Source organism: Haliaeetus leucocephalus, unplaced genomic scaffold, assembly GCF_000737465.1.
Source record: "Haliaeetus leucocephalus isolate CR32 unplaced genomic scaffold, Haliaeetus_leucocephalus-4.0 Scaffold656, whole genome shotgun sequence".
Taxonomy (NCBI): domain Eukaryota; kingdom Metazoa; phylum Chordata; class Aves; order Accipitriformes; family Accipitridae; genus Haliaeetus; species Haliaeetus leucocephalus.
In genome coordinates this window covers 9,105,917-9,127,254 of record NW_010973092.1, presented here as the reverse complement: position 1 = coordinate 9,127,254, position 21,338 = coordinate 9,105,917, and the positions used below count along the sequence as shown (strand labels likewise).

Sequence of the window (21,338 nt, the reverse complement as noted above, 5' to 3'; positions counted from 1 at the left end):
CCGGGGCTCCCCGGGAGCCGCCGCCGGGCCCCCGGCGCCCCCCGGCGCCCTCCCCGCCGGAGGAGGCCAAGGTCCCCCTCAGGGTGGTGCGCGTCAAAGTCGAGAAGCCCGAGCCGGGGGAGGGAGATGCGCCCAGAGAGTCAGCGGGGGAGTTCGGGGGCTCCCCGGGCCCGGGGGGTTGGAAAGAGGAGGCCCGCGGGGCCGTCAAGAGAGAAGGGGGCCGCGACGGGGGCAGCGGAGAAGTCCAGAAGGAGGAGAAGGCGCTGGAGGAGAGGGGGAGCGGGAAGGAGCCCTGGCGAGGAGGTGCCGTCAAGGCGGAGCCGGCCGTGGCCTTCGAGGCCCGCGGGGTGAAGACGGAAAAGGACGAGGCCCGCGGGGTGAAGATGGAAAAGGACGGGGCCCTGGCGGGCTGGCGGCGCAGGCCTGCCCCCAGCGGAGCCAAGGAGCGCAAGGTGGAGCTGCGAGAGGGGTTTGGGATCCCCCCCGAAGGCCTGAAGATCCCGCTGGTGTTTCAGCCCTTACCTCCCGGGACCCGCATACAGATCCAAGGCCCTCTGCCACCGTCAGAGCTGATCCGTGTGACCAAAGTGCCGGTGAAACAAGTGCCGCTTAAAATGCAGCCTTTACTGGAGCCCTCAGTAAAGATTGAGACTAAAAACGTTCCCCTCACAGTACTGCCCTCCGATTCAGGTATTATGTGAAGAGAGCTTGCGAGGGTTCACTAAGTGGCCCCGCAGTTGACAGGTTACCAGATAGGAGAATGCCAGTGGGAAGGTCGTGCTAGAGAACCGTCCCTTTGGGTAGACGGGAGCTTGTGCAACTCTCTTCTTCAGCATAAGACATAAGCACACGGGAGCACAGAGTTCTCCAGTTGTTTGTTAAAGTCAACACAGTCTTGTCCGCTTGCTCCCTGACTACATTAAACCCCTTACAGCAGTGTTCAGAATTGCACTGGGTGGTGATTGCAAGTTTAAGGTCAGGGATCTCCCTTGATTTTTAAAGCTATGAAGCATTCATACACCTCGCTGAGAAAATTTGGACATGTTAAATGAGGAACATTTTGAAACATGCAGCTTAGTAGCCTACTTTTTTTGAAAGATATTTAGGCTTTCAAAATTAACGACTTAGTTAAGTGAGGTCTTAAAAACCAGAAGACTTTTGCCCTTCATTGATAATGTGAAAGAGTTCATTTCTAAGCCTTTTTCAGAGAGGAAATTGCTTGCTCAGGGATCAGGTGTGAGGGGTCTGGGGATTCATCATGTCACCAGCTCAATTTAAATGCGGTCTGTGTTTACAAAGAGCCAAAGCTGGGTGTCATGTAACAAGTAATTTGGTAACACAGGTTCCTCCAGCAAAATCAGTGTCCAAATCTGCGAAAAGAGTGAGAGAGGGGAAAAAAAAAATAAAAACAAACAAACCAGAAACCCAGAACAGCAACAACCTCAGCTGAGAAGTCAGGGACTGCACAGGTGTGGGACTAAACTGCCATATCATCATTAGATCTGGTCCCTGCATCGTTAGGGCTTTGGATACATAATTCTGGTGGTGATGACAAATTTGCAGTGATATGGTCTATGCTATACAATGTTTAGTTTATAAATTAATAAGTTTATAAATTCATAACAAAACAATCTAGCCAGATGAAATCCAAACCAGTGCGTTAGCAGCCCCATATGTTTCTTTCTTTTTTTTTTTTTTATTTTTTAACAATATGTAACAAAAGCCAGGTAAATGATTCCTTAGGCAGTGGTTCAGTGAAGGTTAGTGGAGGATACTCCCGTAGCCTTAGTTATTTTTCTAGGAACCACTCTCCAAATGTGCATCGAGTTTCATGTGTTCCAAAGCTCTAGTGATTCTTTTGACTGGTGCCAAATATCCTCTTGATGTACTACTAAATGTAACCTGTATTGCATATATTGCCTGGAAGATGATCGTCCTTCCTCGTTTTGTTGCATAGGTATGCCAGATACTCCATTTAGCAAGGACAAAAGTGGCCATGTAAAGCGTCCAATGAACGCATTTATGGTGTGGGCTAGGATTCATCGGCCTGCTCTAGCAAAAGCTAACCCCACTGCCAATAATGCAGAAATCAGTGTTCAGCTTGGATTGGAATGGAGCAAACTGACTGAAGAGCAGAAGCAGCCCTATTATGATGAAGCTCTGAAAATAAAACAAAGGCACAGAGAGGAATTTCCTGGTAAACATGTATCTATTTACCTGAATGCTTTAGAAGTGCAAGATTTTTTTGAAAAATGGATCTCTTCCATTTGAGCAAGTAACAGAGTTAGAAAAAAATTACAGATATTTCAAGCACGCAGTCCTTCTGTCAGCTTTCTAGTGCCTGAAAGCATATTAATTTTTATAAGCATCCAAAATGATGTTTCATCCTTCATAGCCTCTGATATTTCTTATGGTCTTAGACTACCACAGCTACAGCAGCTCTTCTGAATGCTTTAGTAGTCTAATGGCCAGAGAGTGAGTTTATTGTGAACATGGCCTGCTGCGTCATTTTACATGCTCCAGAAAGAGCTGCCCAGGTGGCCTGTGGTGACACATGCATCCATTCCTTAAAAGCAGGAAAGGGAAATGCCACAGGAAGCACAAACGGCATTGTATTCTGTGGGATTCTTCAACGTGTAAACCTGCAATTCCCAAATAACGGTGTGGAAGATGTGTTTGGTTAATGTTGTAAGTCAAAGGCAAATATACTCCTCCAAAATCTATACAGGATTCCTAGTGGGTCATATTTGCCGTTGCCTCTTGTAACCTGCAGGTATATGTGAGACTTAAGGGATTAAGGAAACAATCAGGAAAGATCCACATTTTGAATAGTCATGGGTTTCTTCCGTGCTGAATGCCCATGGTACAGTGTCATGTAACATGCTTTCCTCAACTGTGCCACCTCACTCCCCACTGTTCTGTATTTCTTTGTGTCATAAAGAGTTACTATCTAGTAACATAAAAACAATGCCCAAATGTGTCCATTTTATTTCCACTGCTGACAAAATACCCCATTTGCTAGCTCACTGAAACAAATGGAGTATTGCCATTGACTATAGGAGCAGGTTTTGGATTAATTTTTTTTTAGATACTTCAGAATTACAGATATCAAAGCTTTACTTAAAGAATGAGACCATCCCAAGAATCAGCTATCTGCATCTTTTTTCATCTCTGACAGGTTGGGTTTATCAACCACGACCAGGCAAACGGAAGCGTTTTCCACTGCCTGTCTCTGCTGTATTTTCCGGCACTTCTCAGAGTATCATCACTACAAATCCAGCTGGCATTTGTCCCTTCCAGTCACCTGCTTACTCTGTTGTCATCCCCAATGTTAAGAACAATATCGGACATCCAGTCTGTGAGTTTTCAATAGTGAATGATTTTAAAAATTCCAAATTTACCTATTGTAGTAAAAGTTATACATATGGTAGTATAGATATAGTTAAAACAATCTCTCAGTCTTTCTTGACACCACTCTTTCTACCAGTCTTCCTCTGCACTGCACATCTGCCTTCTAGTCTCTACCTACTGTTTCCTCAGCCTCTTAAATTCATCTGGCTTCTTCATTGCCCACAGTTCCCTGCTATTGTCTTTGTAGCTCCTGGTTACCTTCTGCTACCTCTTGGTCTTTTTGGATCTCTTATTACGTGACACTTGCTTCCTGTTAGGCTACAGCTGTTTCTTTTTCTTGTTCTGTCTCCACCTCACATATCTTCCCTCACCAGCTCTAACTGCACTAGGGCTCAACCCTGCCCTACTAGGCCTGAAAAATCTTGTTAGCTTAGTCCATGGCACCTCCACCCTGATGTTAAGTGTTCCTTGGTAGTGAGGGCACCATTACTCTAGAGCAAATGCTCAGCAGCTTAAACTGCTTACATGAGACAGCAGACAGAATTGTCAACAAGGTCATAAAAAGGGAAGTTAGTAGGGTGTTAGTAAGGTGTGTGCTGCAGTATTAAAGCTGAAAAAGAAATTTTTCATTTGAACATTTTCCATGAACCTAGGTATCTATGCATACCTGGAATAGTGATATATGTAGTTGTTATGGACTTGCACATGCCCAGTTTGAGCACACATAGTTCAGCTTTTATACAAATAAAAATATAGTTACAGAAGGAATGCATTAAAAAGTTACACCTAACCTGGAAGGATCCTCCTTTTTGTAAGTCAATATTGGCAGTGAAATAGGGTGTAGTATGACAGCCTGCAGTCAGGTATAATAGCTGACCTGCATATTTTGTAGTGAAAGAGCTCTGGCTCTGTCAGTGCATGGACAGTGGATTTCAACAACAAATAGCTTAGATCCAGGCAATGGCATTTTTCTCTTTAAGCATATGACAAGGGCTGCTCTCTTTATAATGAGACAAGAAAATGAAATGCCTGTTTATGCTGTGTCATAATATTCAGAGATGTAAAAGAGAACACTTAGCTTTGTTCTGGTGAAGTTCTGAGTTAGTGATGTGATCCTTTCTCAAATCCTTCTGTAAATTGGACTGAATAAAGTATTATTTGTTTTCTTGCCCTAGTATATCTTATAATGTTATGTTGTCGTGAGATGCTACTATATTTCATTCCAGAGTTTACTATCCTATTGCCATTGAAATGATTCTTAAATACAAACTGTAAAAATCTAGACACATTTAAGTCCTGTCAAGTTGGAATTTAGACCCTTAGACTAGGTAGTGGGGTTTGAAAATACTTACGCAATGTATTTTGAAATCTTTCTGTATAAAGGCAGACCTGTTGACATGTGATTTGAAAGTGTACATTCAAGTGTATGTTCTGCAAAATGTTTCAAAGTGAAATTGGCTAGCAGGTACATTCATTGGTGAAACAAATAAGAAAACATACCAGAGAGTAGGGTGTTTTAACTGTCACTTCTGCTCCTCACTGCTGCTTTGGCACCACACAGATTTGTTAGGAATTTGGCTCACTCCAACTCAGCTAGTAGACTTGGGAGGTCTTCTGAGCTTCAGGCACTAAGGGTGTGCTCCAACCCCATTCTGTGGCCATATCAGGACAAGACACAGCCCTCACAGCCTCAACACTCACTAGCCAATTCTTTCTTTCACCCTTGTGTTTCTGTAGAAGGAAGCTTGAATGTGTGGGCTCCAAACCCATCTGTCAGAACACACATAGGCCAAGTTGTGTATGACTGTGAGTTGCAGGGAAGTAATGCTAGGAAGTGTTTTGGGGGTCACGGTTCTGGCTCTGGCTGTGGTTTGCTATGCTGCTGTTCAAGCAGTCTCCTCCTCTCTTTGTGTCTGATAAATAACTGTTCTGTTTCCTAAAGGTGAGACTCCTGCCATCCGTCTGCCGGTTGCTTCCATTCAACAAGCTGGTCCAATTACTCTTTTCCAGACTACTGGCGCAAGCACCGCATCAGTGGCTGTTCCAGCTCCAACCCTGCCCCTGCGCCCTGTAATTTCACCGCAGCACTTTGCTGAAGCTGCCCAGACAGAAGTTCTTGATGTATCATCTGGGCTCAGTTGCTCTCTGAAGAGACCTACACCAGTTTTCATTGAGAGCTTCAGCAGAAACCCAAGTAACATAAGCACCACTAATGGCAGATTTACTGTCTCTAATAGTGAGCCCCCAAAGGAATACCCAGGGGTTTCTATTTTTCCTAGAGGTGTACCTCTTCCTCAAGCTACACCTTTTCTTCACTCACATCTCTGTGAGTCTATTCCCATTGGTCAGCCAACCAACCTGTTTGGAGTACCTCCACGGTTTTCATTTCACCACCCTTACTTTGTACCTGGACCTCACTATTTCCCCTCAAGGTAATGCAAACCTTCATTTCAATACCAGTAAGAACAAATGCTAAAAGGCAGAGGGTCTTTGACTTACAAAAAGAAGATGGAGCATTCAGAAGGAAAGGTGCTTTTACCTCCCTATAGCTCCTGTGTGGTGAGACCTGCTGGCCTGAGACTGCTCGTTATATACGCCCAGTTATTGAAGGGTCCATAGTACTATTGCAGTAATTGGCATTCCCAAGCCCACAGTAATTAGAAGTATCTTCTCTCTACTTTATGCATCTAAGTGCAGGTGATTTCTACAGAAAAGCATTAGGTAGAGACAGTATAAATATATTTTGAAAATGATTGGATAAAATTAAAAATTAAAGTAGATGTGTGAGATGTCTCCTGGGTACTATGATTGCAGCTGTCATAAATACCAATATTTCTGAAATCCAGCCTGGTGGGAAATGTCTTCAGAATTCTTAAGTAGTAATTCCTAGTTTTTCCTTTGCAGTCTCTGGGCAGTCAATGGGAGATCATCTAATCAAAGAATTTGCAAGCTCACACGTGTAATATCCTGTGGGTATTTCCTAAGCTAGGCATGCACGGAAAGCATCAGTGCCCTCCCAGCAGCAGGTGTGCTGCTCAAATACAAGAAGTCTGATAGCTTATTGATGTTTGTTCTTTGTAAGGCATCATTTTTCTTTCGTGACCGTGCAATATCAAACATAACAAATTATTATGACTGTTAGACTTAAATTCTGCCTGTTTATACGCTGCTCATTCCCACTAATAGCAACAATCAATATGTTCCTATGGCAATAAGACTACCTGGTCATAAAGTAGGGCTGATGATGACCCATCAAACTCAAAAGAACTTTATGAGCTGGTAAGTGCAGAATGAGACATTTCTATTTTTGAGGTCCTTTAAAGAAACACAGGACATATATTCCCAAAGTTACTAAAGATGAACTTTGCTTAGCCCTTGGTCTCTGAAGTTAGGCAGTTTTGTGAGGTCTCTGAGGGACAGGAGTGTTCTTGTACCGTAAAAAACTGTTCTGAGTTCACACATTAATGGAATGCTGAAGGCTGCTAGCTTTTCTAATGGCAGGATCTTTCTAATACAATGATTTATAGTTTCATATTCCTATAAACTCATTTTCTGCATACAAGAATCATAATTTCTGAGTAGCATTGACAGTGCAAATGTATCTATGTAGATTTATGCACTAAAAATTTAAATGTTAGATTGGAAAGATGAATACTCTCCATGAAACCTCAATAGACATTGTATCAATGTCTTTATAATGTCTGCACTGTAGAGCTCCTTCTTCACATACTTTGTTTTCTTAACAATGTAGTGAATTTCTGTAACACTGTGTAAATTACAATAAGTGTGTCATTCCTCATCAAAAAAAATTCAAACTTCTGACACCAGAGAAATAGTTACATTTGACATACATAGTAACTTCCTGTAATCTACTATGGGGTTGCTTTTTAAAAATGTTTCACCATCCATTCTTTAAATAGTAACATTGACAACCACATATTGACCACAAGGATTCTCTGTCAGTCCTCCTGTTTAATAACGGTATAACAGATGCAAAAGAGCACTCAAAGAATAAATAAGAGCGTTTTACCCCACCTTTGTCACAAATTTTGGCATACAGGAATAACTAACACAAACTGACTTTTGATGCTTTGTCTTACTATTCTAAGTATGTCGGTTAACATACTGCAGGATTATCAGATGCTGGTTTATCCATGATATTATTTCATTGATAAATACCATAGGCTTTGTGTTTGTTTTCAAAGCAATGTCATGCATGTATCTAGCATGAAGAGGTGCATAGGCACAGATATGGAATCTGTGCACAGCTTTTGTTATGGCCCCAGTGTTTAAATTAGGCATGGTTTTAAAGTATGCATGCTTTGAATATTTCAACAGGATAAGCTGACTAGCATAGAACATCAGTGTCATTCTGTTTTTCTTAGCTGAATGGAAGTCCAGGCAATCTGCATTTCTGAAAGCCAACTGTCAATCTCTTTCATTGCAGCACATGCCCATTCAGCCGACCTCCATTTGGCTGTGGGAATTTCTCCAGCTCAGTGCCTGAATGCCTTGGCTTTTATGAAGAGAGGTACCCAAGACAGGAGGTGATGTTTTCAGCTCTGGATGGAGACTATCCTTTCAAGGAATACCCAATAGAAAGTATAAGTGAGGACCACCGCAGCTGTGAGAGCCTTGAAGTAGTGTCCTGTCACAGCAGCTGCAACGAGGATCCGTATTTAAGCCCCCTACCACAGCTCGATGTTGCAGCATTGGAGGAGGTTTTGTCAGCTGCCTCGTCTACTCCCTCCAGCATCCACCTAATCAATGTAACTGACAGTGACGAGGAAGAAGTAAAGTTGTTGCAAGAATTGTAATTTTTAAACCAAATTATAATCCAGAGAAATATTATAAGTGGGTAATAAATGTTTTCCTCCACACTGCCTTTTCAGTCAGTGTGTTCAATGGAAAACCCATGTAGCTTGAGTGAACTGTACAGGTCATTTTGAAGAGTCTGATGATCTGTTTGTATTTTGAGAGATCACATACAGATCTGGGGAGGTCAAAAGCCTTTGGAGTTTCACCTGCTTCATCAGGGCATTGTTTGGACTCTGGCTCAGGGAAGCACTTACACAGGGATTCAGCTCTAAGCATGTGATAATGTGCTTTCCTGAGGAGAGGTGTGTTTAAGCACATCCTTTTAAGGCCAAAATAGGCATTTGGATGGTTTTTGCCATAATTTTGTAGGTATTACTTTAGGAGTTTTAGCAAGTGAAATAATTCTGGTTTATAACCGTAATGTAATTCTTGCTGCAGTAAAACACTATAAGCCCTGGAGAGTGAAGTCAAGAATGATTCTGCAATGCTTTATATTTTTCCTTTGATGAGACAATTTTAAGTTTTATTTGGTTAACTGTGGTATTTGTGGTATATAACACACTGAAAAACTACATCAGTTTCAGTAACACCTTGGTCTGCAACCAGTTCCATTAATAAAAATGGGATCGTCCAGAAGGGATGGTGAGGCATGGTAGCACCCAGAGAGAGGAAAATGGATGGGATCTGGCCCTGTAACTTACACTAGTGGGCTGTGACTTGATCCTTGAGTCTAGTTAGTACTGTAAAGAATTCTCCAGAGAATACCAAATTCTTTGAAGAATACCAAAGGCTTTTAACAGAGAGAGCATCTGTGCTGAACTCAGAGAGTAATGAAATTCAAAATTTTTTGGCCAAAATTTGTAATTTATGTTACTAAATTTTTTTTTTTTTTTCTTCCCCTGTTTTGTGGAATAGAGGGTCATTTTCTTCTGGGAATCCTGTTATTTTGTTGTTGTTGTATTTGAATAAACTCACCTGAACAGTGTATCCCTAGTGCTTCATTTTAAGCCATGGACATTGAACTGAGTGGGGACAGGTAAATCATAATTCATGCAACTCACAAACTTACTCTGCAGCTAAGTTGCACGTGCCTGGAATGATGAGCTGAAGTCACTTTTTCAGACAATTTGGGCTACTAATACTAGTGTATATATGTGTGTGTATATTTATATTTATAATTATGTAAATCCAGCTACCACAGAAATATGGAAAAAGCTGAAAGCCATGGATGGAGAAGTCCATCCATGCTGAGCTGCCAGAGGATGCTAAGAAATGATTCAGCTAGGTTGACCATCTCTTATAGGACATCCTATATTTTATGGGTTATCACACTGGACCTGTGGGACTCTGAGTGTCCTGTTGAACCTGAGGCTTAGGCATCCTATATCCATTAAGAATGCATCATTGATAAAGACAAGTAGAAATGAAATTTCCACATGCCTCAAAAGATAGTCCTAAGTCAGTGTAGAGTAGATATCCTCTGGGTTCTTTGCATTTTAAATTTTTGGTCCCATATCAACGTATTTATGCTTTTTCTGCTTCTGTGGGCTCATAACTCCATTTTCCAAGCCCAAGATCAAAACCTCTCATTTGAGAACTACTGCATTTTGTAGTTAAACAACACGAAAGCGTGAGTAAATCCTGTCTACCCTACACATTGCAACTGTGTTCTAAACAGCACCCTGCTCCCACTGCATCTGCAGTGCAGATGAATCATTAAGAGGAAAGTCTTATAAATAGTAGAAAATGCATGTTCATTTCTAAATTATCTTCTCAGTGAAAGCTGATCTGGCCTGCAGGAATGTATGTGGGCAAATGTACTAATTCCTACACAAGTATGTTTCAGGGTATAAAACAGCTGTTTGTTGGATTATTCTCTAGATCTAACTTTCCTCTTCTCCCATTTTTCTTTTTATATACTATGGAGTAGAGTATAAGATGTATTTCTATGCACCAGAGTCCAGAATCGTTGCTTGCCATGGATAATACAAATTTACTTCCTCTTATATGGGGGTGTCCAGCACTGTTTTAAGGGAGGTGCCTCAGAGCTGCTCAGTTTTACCCTGTGCTGCTTGTGAACTCGGTGCTGATAGGTCAGAGCGAGCTTCAGTGGGTTGAGGGATTCGGCATTTGCTGCGCAGCATCCATCTGCTAGTGGGACCTTTGCTGTTCATGTAGGAAAACACAGTATTATGTATACGCTCAGTAGATATCTGCTCAGTAGATATCTGTTCTGTTTAATACCACTAAGGCTGGAAAAAAAGAAGACAGGTTTAACACATTCTGGATATATTAATGGGAGACAAAATGTAGGGCTGATCCCTCCTTCCCTTCCAGCTAGAGCTGAAGTCTTGAATCGGTTGTACAGGATCTGTGTCTGCAGATTTATGGCATTGGACCCAGCCCTCAGCTGAACAATCTTGAAGACTACTGTGTCTTGTCTACAACAGAATTGAAAATTACATGAACAACCCATTCAAATCTGGCTTCCTCTGAATCATTCCTTCGCATGCTCTGGCAGCCCCGCATGGGGGAATTCTCTTGTGATAGAAGAGGTTTTTAGCTCCTATTTCTATGTAATTTTCAGCCCACCTTCAAACTTATTTCCTAAATGCAGATTCCTGAAGTGCCAAGTATGTGTGCTGTTATTTCTCCTCTTGCAATGTGTGAAGAAGGTCATAGGCAGGGCCAGTCCCTTGGCAAGTGTGTGCCCTTCTGCAAGCCAGCTTCATGGCAGGGCGGAGGGTGCTTGAGACATGAGAGAGACGTATTCTACTCTCTTATAAGATAATTATTTTCTTCTTTCTCTGCTGTTTACCTTAATCTAAACTAAAAATTACCTTGCATGCTTCTCAGCTTGAAAAACAAATCAGATGCAGATTTTCCAAAGTTAAGTTTATTTTTCTCCTGCTGCTGTAAAAGTCTAAATACATTCAGTAGTGCTTCCCAGTGGATCACTGCCTGTGGCTATCCATTTGCAAAGAAAACTTTCTCTCCAAATTTATGGATTAGATGTTATTAAAAACCCTTGTGCTGTTATTACCCATTTCCCTTCCCTTACAAGAATAAACTACTTCAGTATAATCACTATTGTGTTGGAGAAGTTTGCAGGCAGCATGAAGAAGAGTACAGTGCTTTACATGTACAAATACATTTAAAAAGATGCAATGTGTCTGCATATACAATCTTCTACTATTAAGTTCACTTGCCTATAGGAATGAAGCAAAAGTAGCAGCAGTGACCCACCCTTTAAAAAAAAGCATAGAGAGTGCTTTGATATTATTTCACTTACAGCACATCGGGACAAGCCCTTGTCTAGTACCTGATCATCTTACAGCACTTCTCCCTCTTTGGCAGAACAGCTGCTCTAGGGCTCTTCCAAGTATTCCCGCTGTCCTACATGGGTGGTGGAAAACCAAAGCTAACAGAATATTCTGGGTCAGCTGAAGCTGTTCTCAACTGTTAAGACTCAGAATAAAGAAGTTCACTGTTAAATCACCAGTTCCCTTCATGGATTCACAGCCTTCCTCCTTTGATCATTTCAAGTGATCTGAAGGAGAAAAATGTTCTGAAAAATGGAAGATTTCACATTCCACTCAAGTCAGCCAAAGACATAACATTTCTTTCATCAGTGCAAATATCTGTAATGCAGAGGTTAGGCAGGACAAAAAGTCTTCTACCTTTTCCTGCTAAGACTTTGATTCTTGGTAACATTTTCTCCGGTGTCAGCAGGAGTCTTTTCAGAGCAGTTCATTCAACAAACTTTCCTATTTCTGCAGAGAAAGTTCCAATGAAATATTACTGAGCTTTTAGTCTGATACATATCCAAGTCATTCTCTGCATAAGTCTGTTTCTTGAACAGGCATTCTCCTCTCTAGGTCTATCTTTCTATTTCCTTCTAGGTGGCTAACTCCTAATTTACTATGAACGTAATGGGAAAATCATCATCTTTTGCTTTCCAGCTAACAACAACAGCGTTAAATCATCTTGCAAACTGTCAAGTAAGTGCAGAAACCCCACTGCAAAAGCGTTCTCATCAGCTTTGCCCTGGGGAAACTGAAACACCTAATTTTCAAGCCTACCAAACAACTGCATGCACTGACCCTTGCTCTGGGTGCTGCATGGAGGCTGCTGCTAATAGGTATGTCCATCCCTTGATCACAGGGGATGTAACAGATAAGGGAACAGAGCACAGACTTCCAGATTCCCAGCTGATACTTTTAATCAGGCAGTTGGGATCCTGGAGGAAATGAGTCTGAGTCTGTGTAATTCCTAGATAACCGAAAGCCTGACCCTGCTCTGTGAATCAGTCAAATGTCCCATTGACTTCAGCAAGAGCTTTTTGAAGAGATGGGTACAGGCAGGATCTGACTCACCCTGTGCCAGAGGCAGGTAGCATTACAGCATCTGAGCACTGTTAATAAGGCTAGAATATCCTGAATCTTTCCATGAAACAATGTCTCAGTAATGTAAGTGATATATCATATAGAGAGAGAGATTAAACTATATATAACAACTGCACAGTCTGGTTATATTTTTACGGAGGGAGTTTCTGGTAATTATAAATTAAGATATCAATTCTCATATTACCAAGATCAAAGATAAAAATATCACTATATAACAAATGCAAATATTGCATGTATTTTATTTTTATGGTACTTGAATGCTGACAACAATCAATCACAAGGTTTTAACAACCTTAAAATAAGGCTCCCTTGCTCCCTTTATTCCATTTTATGCCTTTTTTTTTTTAACTGATTTTCTTTTAGACAAATATATGGAGCAGTGCCTGGGAAGATTTGTTGTACTGGGAAGATTTGTGGCAGTCTTTCAGTGCAAATATACATGTACCTCATCAAAGTATTTTTTTTTTCCTTTGGGTAGACAGAAATTTTATGCAGGGATGAAAGCAGAATAGCTAAATTTGGCTTGCATTTTCACTTATTTATAATAAAATCACCAACAATAGTGCTGTTGTTTTCTTCTATATTACAGGCAGCTATAAAGAAATGGGAGAGTTCACAAAAAATTCAAGGTTTCCCTTCAAAATACTCCACATGATTAGAAAAGAGCTGAAATCTGGTCCCTGGATTTTTGCTCTGGGAAATAACATGATTTAGTTGTGTGATGAAAATTTGTGACCTGGCTGTGGGTCGCCTAAAATGTCATTTATAGCCTGCTTACCCTGATGATTCCCTCTAGGTGTCCCCAAGATGTCCTAGCTTTCTTCTGCCAGAGTGGTATCAGGAATAAACTGACCTTCACAAGATCACAAAGGTTCAGCGTGTGAAGTGGTGGGGGAGAGAGGGGACATATATGAAAGTCACAAACCAAAATGGCATCTGCAAATGGAAACAGTCTCATTTCCTTTGGGCACAGGGGCAGGAGTCAGCAAAGACCTTCAGTAAAAGAGAACTCAGTGGTCTCAATAGCATAAATAAGCCTCTGGACAAGAGACAAAATCATTACTATTACCTAGCAAACCTTTATTCTAAATAAAGTATTAATTTCCTATCGGCCTGATTTACCAATACACTCTGAAAAGTAACCAAGTGCAAATTCTCCCCATTTCTTAAGTTCGTTTCCTGGTGGTTCACCTACACAGGCACTTTAGGTATAGAGATGAATGGAAAGGGTTGTATGGATAATGTGGATCAATGGGTGTCTGAAGAGTATGACTAAGAGGTAATGCCTTTTCCTGCCACTCTGAGCCGAGCCCACAAAAATGCCTGTCAGTCCACTCTTGGAGTCTTGCTAACACGGCTGCAGTTGAGCTGGCCGGGAGTCACAGCAGAAATACACTGACATAAGGGAAGGCAGTTGTTTTTCACAGGCTCAGCATATGCGAGGAGCATCTACAGCACCACAGAGCTCAGGTGTTTGCAGCTGGTAACCTCAGCACGGCCCCACTCACTTGTGCTCTCCTCTCCTGGTGCAACCCTGAGCCACGCTGGCTAACCCAGCAGCGAGGCACTGTGTCCGGTGGTCCTCTGGGTGCTCATCTCCCTGGAGGGCAGAGAACCAGCAAAGGGGTGATGCATGGACCACAACCCATGGCTCTGCCCTGAAGGATGCAGGAGAAGACAGGGATGTCCCTTTGGGAGCCTCAAGGGAGTGAGTGGATATCCCTGAAGGGCAGCACAGGAAACATGAGCTGTGGATGCTCCCAAGCCCTTCCCCAGGCCCGGACCCTCCATCTGCCTTAAGGGGAGAGAGAGAGGCAGTGAACATGGTTTTGCTTCTGCCCTTTTATAGAGGCACATAAAAATCTGGCTTATATCCCTTCAGCTGACCAGGGGCAACGCATTTCCCAGGGGCAGAGGGATTTAGGATGCCTCTGGAACCATGGGTTCAGCTGTAAAGGGTTTGACAGGATTACACATAAATATAACAAATAAATGAATAAACTAAAGCCACAGCACAGCTCCTACAGGAGCCCCTTGGCAGAATTTGGCTACTTGCCTCCACCAGGTCCCCCCCTTTTTGCTACCTTTTGAGGCACAATGGAGCTCGGTGCTGGCAAAAGAGCTGGGAGCGGCGGGAGGTTTTGCAGAGGGAGCCCCAGGGGGGTGCTCAGGCTTCTTCCCCCCCCTGCCCCGGGGTGCCGGGGGGGACGACAACCCCCCCCCCCAGCCCCGCACGGCAGGACAGAGCCGCTATAACACCCGGGGCGCATCTCCGAGGAGCTGCCCGGCGTGAGGAGGTGGAGGAAGAAGAAGAGAAGGAGGAGACACCCCCACCCCCCCCAGGCAGGGGGCTGCAGGGCCGGATTTGGGGCCGGTGGTGGGAGGAGAAAGCGGCGCCGGGCGGTTTTATACGGCGGGGAGGCGGCGGAGCGGCGTCTCCTGCCCGGAGCCATGCGGGGCCGGGGGCTGCTCTGCGGCATCGCCCTCTCGCTGCTGCTGCGGCCGCCGGGTCGTGAGTGCGGGGTGTCCGACCCGGGGAGGGAAAAGGGCGGGGGGACGGGACTGCGGCGGCCACCCTCTGCCCTGCACAAATGCCTCTGGCTGCATGAACCCCCCGGGAGGAAGGATGGATGGGTGGGTGGGTGGTTTGGGGGGAATCCTCCTGCTTCCCCTACAACCAGCGCAGAGGTCTCTTCTCCCGCCCCGGCTTCGTGTTGTTTCCCCGCGGGGGGTGCGGAGGGGGTCGGGGTGCTGAGCGGCTCCTCTCGTCTCTCCCCAGCGGGAGCGGCCGGCGCGGAGCTGCGGCCCGAGGCGGTGGTACCGCGCTGGGCAGCCCTGGGGAGCCCCAGCAGCCAGAAGGTGGGTCGCGCCCAGCGCTTTTATTTCGGTTTTCAAACCTCCCCATCGTTTCCAGGGGCAGGAACGACGTCGCGGTTAGCACGGAACCTTGCGATGCGCGTTTTGGGGTTTTTTTGTTTTTGTTTTAAACTGAGCTGTGTGACAAGCCGCAGGGATGAGCCAGAAACGGCAGGGATGAGCCAGAAACGGCAGGGATGAGCCAGAAAGCCCACCTGCAGCACGGGGAGCTGCTGCAGCTCCTCCAAATCCCCAGAAAAGCTGGGCGAGCCGGCTGGCACATCTCGGGCACCGAGCGTGAGACTGCTCCGGGCGACTGGCATTCAATCTCTGCAAAGGCTCGTCGTCGTTTGCGCTCTGTCGTGCCTTAAAACCTAGATCAAGTCCACCTGATCCATGTGGCTGCGAAAGGGGAGCGAGGCAATACAATCAGTGGCATTTAGGGCACAGCCCACCGCAGGCATCTGCTTTAGGAGGGGATGAATCCCAGCTGTGAGGGTGCTTCACTAAGAAAAACCAACCGGCAGCTCAGGTGTGTCTAACTGTGTCTTAGACACCATATGTATTGATATAGATCTCGCCCCAACTTCTCTTATGTGGACCGATGAAGTGGGGCGTCAGTCGTCCACAGCCATTCTGAGAACTGCTGGGGTGCCAGACTTAAACATCGACCACAAGCCGCAGGTCAGCTTCCCAGTGTTTGCATTGCCACAATCAAGAAGTTATCAGTTGCATAATGAAATAAAGGGGAAAATCCAGATGGTGTTATTTACGTTGCAAACCATAAAAAAGGGAAGCTGTGGCATTATACTCATGGCATCTCCACATAAGTGGTGTTGTTTTGGGGTTTATGTCTTCTCCATATGATGAGACTCTCCAAAATTTTTTCTTGTGTTATATTAAAAAAAAAAAAAAAAGCTACGACTCTCTCATTATATTAATTCTCTTTAAAATGTCCTTGCAGTGCTGCCTGGAAGTTTTGGTTCTCTCTATTATTGATAGTGATATAAATACATCTGGACAGCATTTCCCCTCATACAAATTTGCTGGGTCTCAGGGGTCGTACTTGGTTTGTTTCAGGCAAGTTCCTGTTGGCTCTAAAACCAGTGTTAGCAAAGCTTACGTACAGCTGGGATATTTCAGTTACACAGCAATTGATGGACTCTGAACTAGTGGGATTATTGAAGGAGCAGGGAAAGCATTATTAGTAATAATGATGTTTGCACAACCCTTGTGAAGAGGCTTTTATGATGATGGAGACCGTCAGACCCCTCCCAGTTATGGGCAAGGCAATCCCTATTGCTTACATGTTAGCAAAACAACAGACCTACCCTGAGATGTACTGAGCACCTGTGATTCAGTAAACTAAACTCATCCCCTTGGAATTAGCTGCTGTTGTATATACTAAATGTATTAACTTGTTTTGCATCATCTGCATGGGGCTGGTGCAGTGTCCTGGAAACTGAAACAAAGATGAACAAAACCCAGAATATGACCAGGGAGCTGATGAAAGAAGTTTGTAACTGAGCTTGGAATTGATGAAGTGGCAAGTGAACATATCTCTGGGCTGACAGATCTTTCATCAGAACATCCGATTCTGTTAGCCTGGCTTTATTTTGCTTTCAAGTTGACCTGTTTTGCAAAATCTCTTCCAATGCTGAATTGGGAAATACTATGGGTTAACCATCTCACCAGTTATGATTTTTTTTTTTTTCAGCTGAATAGAGAAGTCTATTCTTACCAAATTAGTTATTTCTCTTCTGGGAAATTTATTCATCCATTTCCTTCACAAGAAAGCACTCAGGCTCACAAATCCCCAGCTGACCTTAGCTAGTGATCCTGCTTTGAGGGAGGTAAAACTGGAGACCTCCAGAGGCCCTTCTAGTTGGACCTCTAGAAAGCATATTCTATACTTCCAGTCTCTTGATTTTTTTTTTTTTTTTTTTTTAATGCTGGTTTTAGTGTATGCATTTGCCATTGTACTAAGAAATTGGGGTCCTCTCTGTTAACACCAGTAGTCCCTGGGGAGCTGGCTGTCCTGTGTCCTCACTCGGAGCTGCAGGCAGATTGCAAACCAGGGCTGTGCCTGTGTACTTGAACACACTAGAAAGTTTCCAGTCCCTTGGCAGCCTGGGACTAATACAAGAGCAGCTGTGAAATACTGTCTGAACAATGGCTAGAGACTAAAGATGTCCAAGGGACCCTGTTGCATGCCTTTTATTGGCATTTTTCTCTGAGTAACGGAACTATGTGAAAATCTCTGGAAGAGGCGTGATTCCCCCTATACTGAAATAGACTCCTAAAAATGTCTTTTTCTGCTGTGACAACAAAGGAGCTTTGGTTAACTAGCTCATATATTTCACTTGTAAACCTCTGGGGCAAGCTGGGATGTCCTGGGATGTGGTCCTGAGCACAGCATAGAGGAGAAGGGGGTGCAGAGCATCCCTCCCACCCAGCTGCACCTCCAAGCGCTCCAGCACCACGACTCGTTGCCTCGTCTGCGCCTGGTCGTCCTCCTGAGACACCAGGGTCACTAGCTCAGACACAGCATCCCTCCAGCGTGCCCGTACTGCTTCCCAGCTCTGCATGGCTGTGCCGCTGGGATGCAGCATCGTGCCTGGAGCTGGGAGCCACCATGGCCTGTCCCTTCCCTTCCCCAGCACTCCAGGTCTGAAGGTAGGAGGAAGGCGAGGAGTGGTTTAAGGCCAGCTGCAATTTCCAGGGGAACAATTTGTGTTTCTGGATGTGTTCATAATTATGATGATGTACAAGTAACAGGCACCGTCTTTTTTGCACACAGCATCCGCTCAGAGCTGAAGTTAAGGTAAAGGTAGAAGGCCAGGAGCTCATCTTGGAACTGGAAAAAAACAGGTAAGTGTGCTTGTGCCTGGCATTTTGGTCTTACTAAAATAATGAATAAGGATTACAGTAAGGTCAACAGGAAAAACTCCACTGACTTCAACAGGGTTTTGATAAAGACAGGATGAGGAAGTCCTTTTCTGAATTTCAAGGTTATTCCAGGTCTGAGCCCCCACTGATGTTAATCAGGCAAGCAGCGCCGACTGTAACGGAGCTTTGTCAGCAAAAAGCAGATGGTGACCTGGCCCTCAGTGTGTAAACTTATTTTTGCATCATAATTCCTACTACATTAACTAGAAAATATTGCTGATATGAATTGCACTATTTACCAAATGGCTTGATGCTTTGGAGTCAGTGTGAGTCTAATGAGGATTTCATTTGCTGTGATATGAAGAGGTCCTGCTCCGTTTCCTAGGAGAAATGACCTGACAGTTTCAATTCCATTAGTGCCCTTCATGCTAAAGTAGACTGAAAAAATGCTTTTGCATTAGCTGAAAAGCACCCTTCTCTCTGGCATGATACAGCAATGCTGTGTGATATCATAGGGCGTGATGTGTATTGAATTCAGCTGAAGCTGCAGGAGATTAAGGTAGGTAGAAGGATTCTGGTCTGGAGGCTGCTCCAGAGGCTCTCTGCCCTGTGAGAACATTCATTTCCAGTAGTGGAACAGCAGCTGGAAATTTAGCTGCAAGAAGCTTGTCTTTGCTAAGCACTCCACTTGCACTGTTGGCGTTTTATTTATTTTTAAATGGGTCTCAAGATTTATCTATGGAAACACAACCAAATGTTTGTATACTAGAAGCAGTAGGAATAATAACCTTGGAATAATGACCCTGGTTATATTTTAAATGTACTGTATGGACATCCCAACCACAGAGCTTGGGGGCTCATCTTTCCTCCTGAAAGAGTGAAGTGTCAGAAGATGTTATTAGTTCTGATGGCAGTGCATAAACCTAAATGATATTCAGAGTGTTTTGGAGGAAAACCAGATTTTTCTTGGCATTGTCTGCAGTAAAGACTGAAATCTGATGGCTGTTGAAAGCTGAGTACATCCTACAAGGTGTTTTCTGTAATAAGCCACATAAGCTACTGGGAGTTTCAGTGCTGCAAAAGCTGGGCATGTTTCCCAGGCAGTCATGGACCTGTGCTGAACTAAACAGAAACTGTTACAAATTCTGTGTATTTTGGCATCTCTCAGTTGGGAAAATAGACAAGTAGTAGAAGAGACCAGGCACCATAAAGGCCTGCTAACTCAGGTCTGTCTAATGCAGGAAAAATAGCTGTCGCTGACGGCAGTGGTCAGCAATGCCAGTTTCTGAACTGAACCTGGAAGCAATGTAACTGCTAATGCTGCTGGGGGCCTCCTTCCTGGTGGAAGGACTGTCTTGCAGGTCTTGCATATTCTGCAGTCGCTGTGCAAAGGTGAATTTATTGCTGGCACAGTAGAAGCTGGCAAGAGCAAGGATCCTTGCTGAATTAATCCATTTGTGCTCCGAGCATGACGTAACCTCCAGGTGCCTCGCGGGAGCGGTGCTGTGCTATTTCCAGTGCAAACTCATTACTGGTGTTAGTAAACAGAATTACAATAATAGAAGGTTTCTATTGTGTTTATTTCCTGAAATGCATTTTCATTCATCGAGATGTATACACACAGGCTTAAGTGTGCACACACACTTCCACTGTGGGATGAATTGCCTTACTAGGACTGATGAAATACAGCAAGTGGTTTGGAGTTTTTTATTTCCTGTGGAAAATGCAAGTAGTTCATAGACAGCAGTGCTTCACATGGGAGTCTTGCCAGGCCTCAAGTCCTTGTTCGAGAAAGGTGATGGTAAAATCCCAAAATGCAAGTCTGAACTTGATTAGATGAGAGGCTCTGGAGAGCTGCCATTTTTCAGAGACTTGTGAAGGTGCAGAAGTAGTTTAGAGACACTGAAATTAAAAGAGAAATGATGAAGCAAACAAAAACATGAAGTCCCTGGGAGCCCTGTGGATGCTGTAATTACCAGCATCCACTGAGCACTTCTAAGGGGAGGCAAACTGCTTCTCCTTGTCAAAGCATGCAGCAAGGCAGAGTCCAGCCTGGCTCCTCAGGTTCCCAGCCTGGGGTTGGTCCCCAGCACCCAGGAGCTCACCACTGCTCTTGCTTAGCTTATAGGGCAACCAGAGGCTCTAGCTGAGGTTTGGGGTACTGAGTAGTTGCAGCATCAGGCATTTCTTCTCTGAAGGGTTTGTCGGGCACCCAGACAGCGGGAGAGAAGGTGAAATCCCCCAGGTGGGAAGTGTCCCTTCCAAGCTGTCTGAAACCTGGCTGCTGCTGGTTTTGAGTTCACACAAAAGTGGGTATAACGGAACTGCAACTTTCGGAAGGTACTTGGGGCTTTTTAAATTTAAATAAGCCCCAGATTCCTGGGTCATTTAATTGATTCAGTTTAGAGGAGCCTCTGGAAACCAGCTTTGCTGCCGAGGTTGGTGCTCTGCTCCTTCTCTGTCCCTGGACTCAGCACAGGGGTGCGAATGCACCCGCCTGGCTCCTGTTTTACTCTCATACCCACATCCCAGACTCCCACCACTCAAAAAAAGCATGAAATGATTGGCATAATTCAGGTCTGGTTGGGATATGATTTATCCAATGGTTCCCAAAGCTAGAAAGGAGATATGCCAAGCTAGTGAAGCTGTTGTAAGTGATGTTCTTGGTGGATTAGGCAGCCTCATTACACATTCACCACTCTCCTTATGGAGAGACAAAGCTGATGTGAATATGAGATTGCTTTGAGAGGCGGGGGGGAAGTCATAATCTGTATGGCTTTGGTAGGGATGTGCTAGCTTTGAAAAATGTGCTGTTTTCAGTATGTGGAAGAAACGTTCCCACCAAGCCTGTGATTTTATATTCCATATGAAAAGGACATTGTGTTCATCTGCAGAGGTGAAACACAGACATTATTGCATATCTTTCTTCAGAACTGTGCACAACTCTATTTTGTAATAAGCTCAGCTCACATCTGAGTTTGGGTTTTGTATATCTGTGAATACAATTATTGCATTAGC

At 44.0% G+C, this 21,338-nt stretch overlaps 2 protein-coding genes across 2 annotated transcripts in view; both read left to right on the top strand.

Annotated features, from left to right (window-relative positions):
* SOX30 (SRY (sex determining region Y)-box 30) overlaps nucleotides 1–8,168 on the top strand; it is an 8,369-nt gene extending 201 nt beyond the window's left edge. The window contains exons 2-7 of the mRNA XM_010579215.1: nucleotides 18–377; nucleotides 453–690; nucleotides 1,958–2,197; nucleotides 3,179–3,358; nucleotides 5,294–5,783; nucleotides 7,799–8,168. Coding sequence (XP_010577517.1) covers nucleotides 18–377; nucleotides 453–690; nucleotides 1,958–2,197; nucleotides 3,179–3,358; nucleotides 5,294–5,783; nucleotides 7,799–8,168 — 1,878 coding nt within the window. The remainder of the gene's footprint in view (nucleotides 1–17; nucleotides 378–452; nucleotides 691–1,957; nucleotides 2,198–3,178; nucleotides 3,359–5,293; nucleotides 5,784–7,798) is intronic.
* A 6,858-nt stretch (nucleotides 8,169–15,026) lies between these two features.
* ADAM19 (ADAM metallopeptidase domain 19) overlaps nucleotides 15,027–21,338 on the top strand; it is a 33,222-nt gene continuing 26,910 nt past the window's right edge. Inside the window, exons 1-2 of the mRNA XM_010579214.1 lie at nucleotides 15,027–15,434; nucleotides 18,232–18,302. Coding sequence (XP_010577516.1) covers nucleotides 15,027–15,434; nucleotides 18,232–18,302 — 479 coding nt within the window. The remainder of the gene's footprint in view (nucleotides 15,435–18,231; nucleotides 18,303–21,338) is intronic.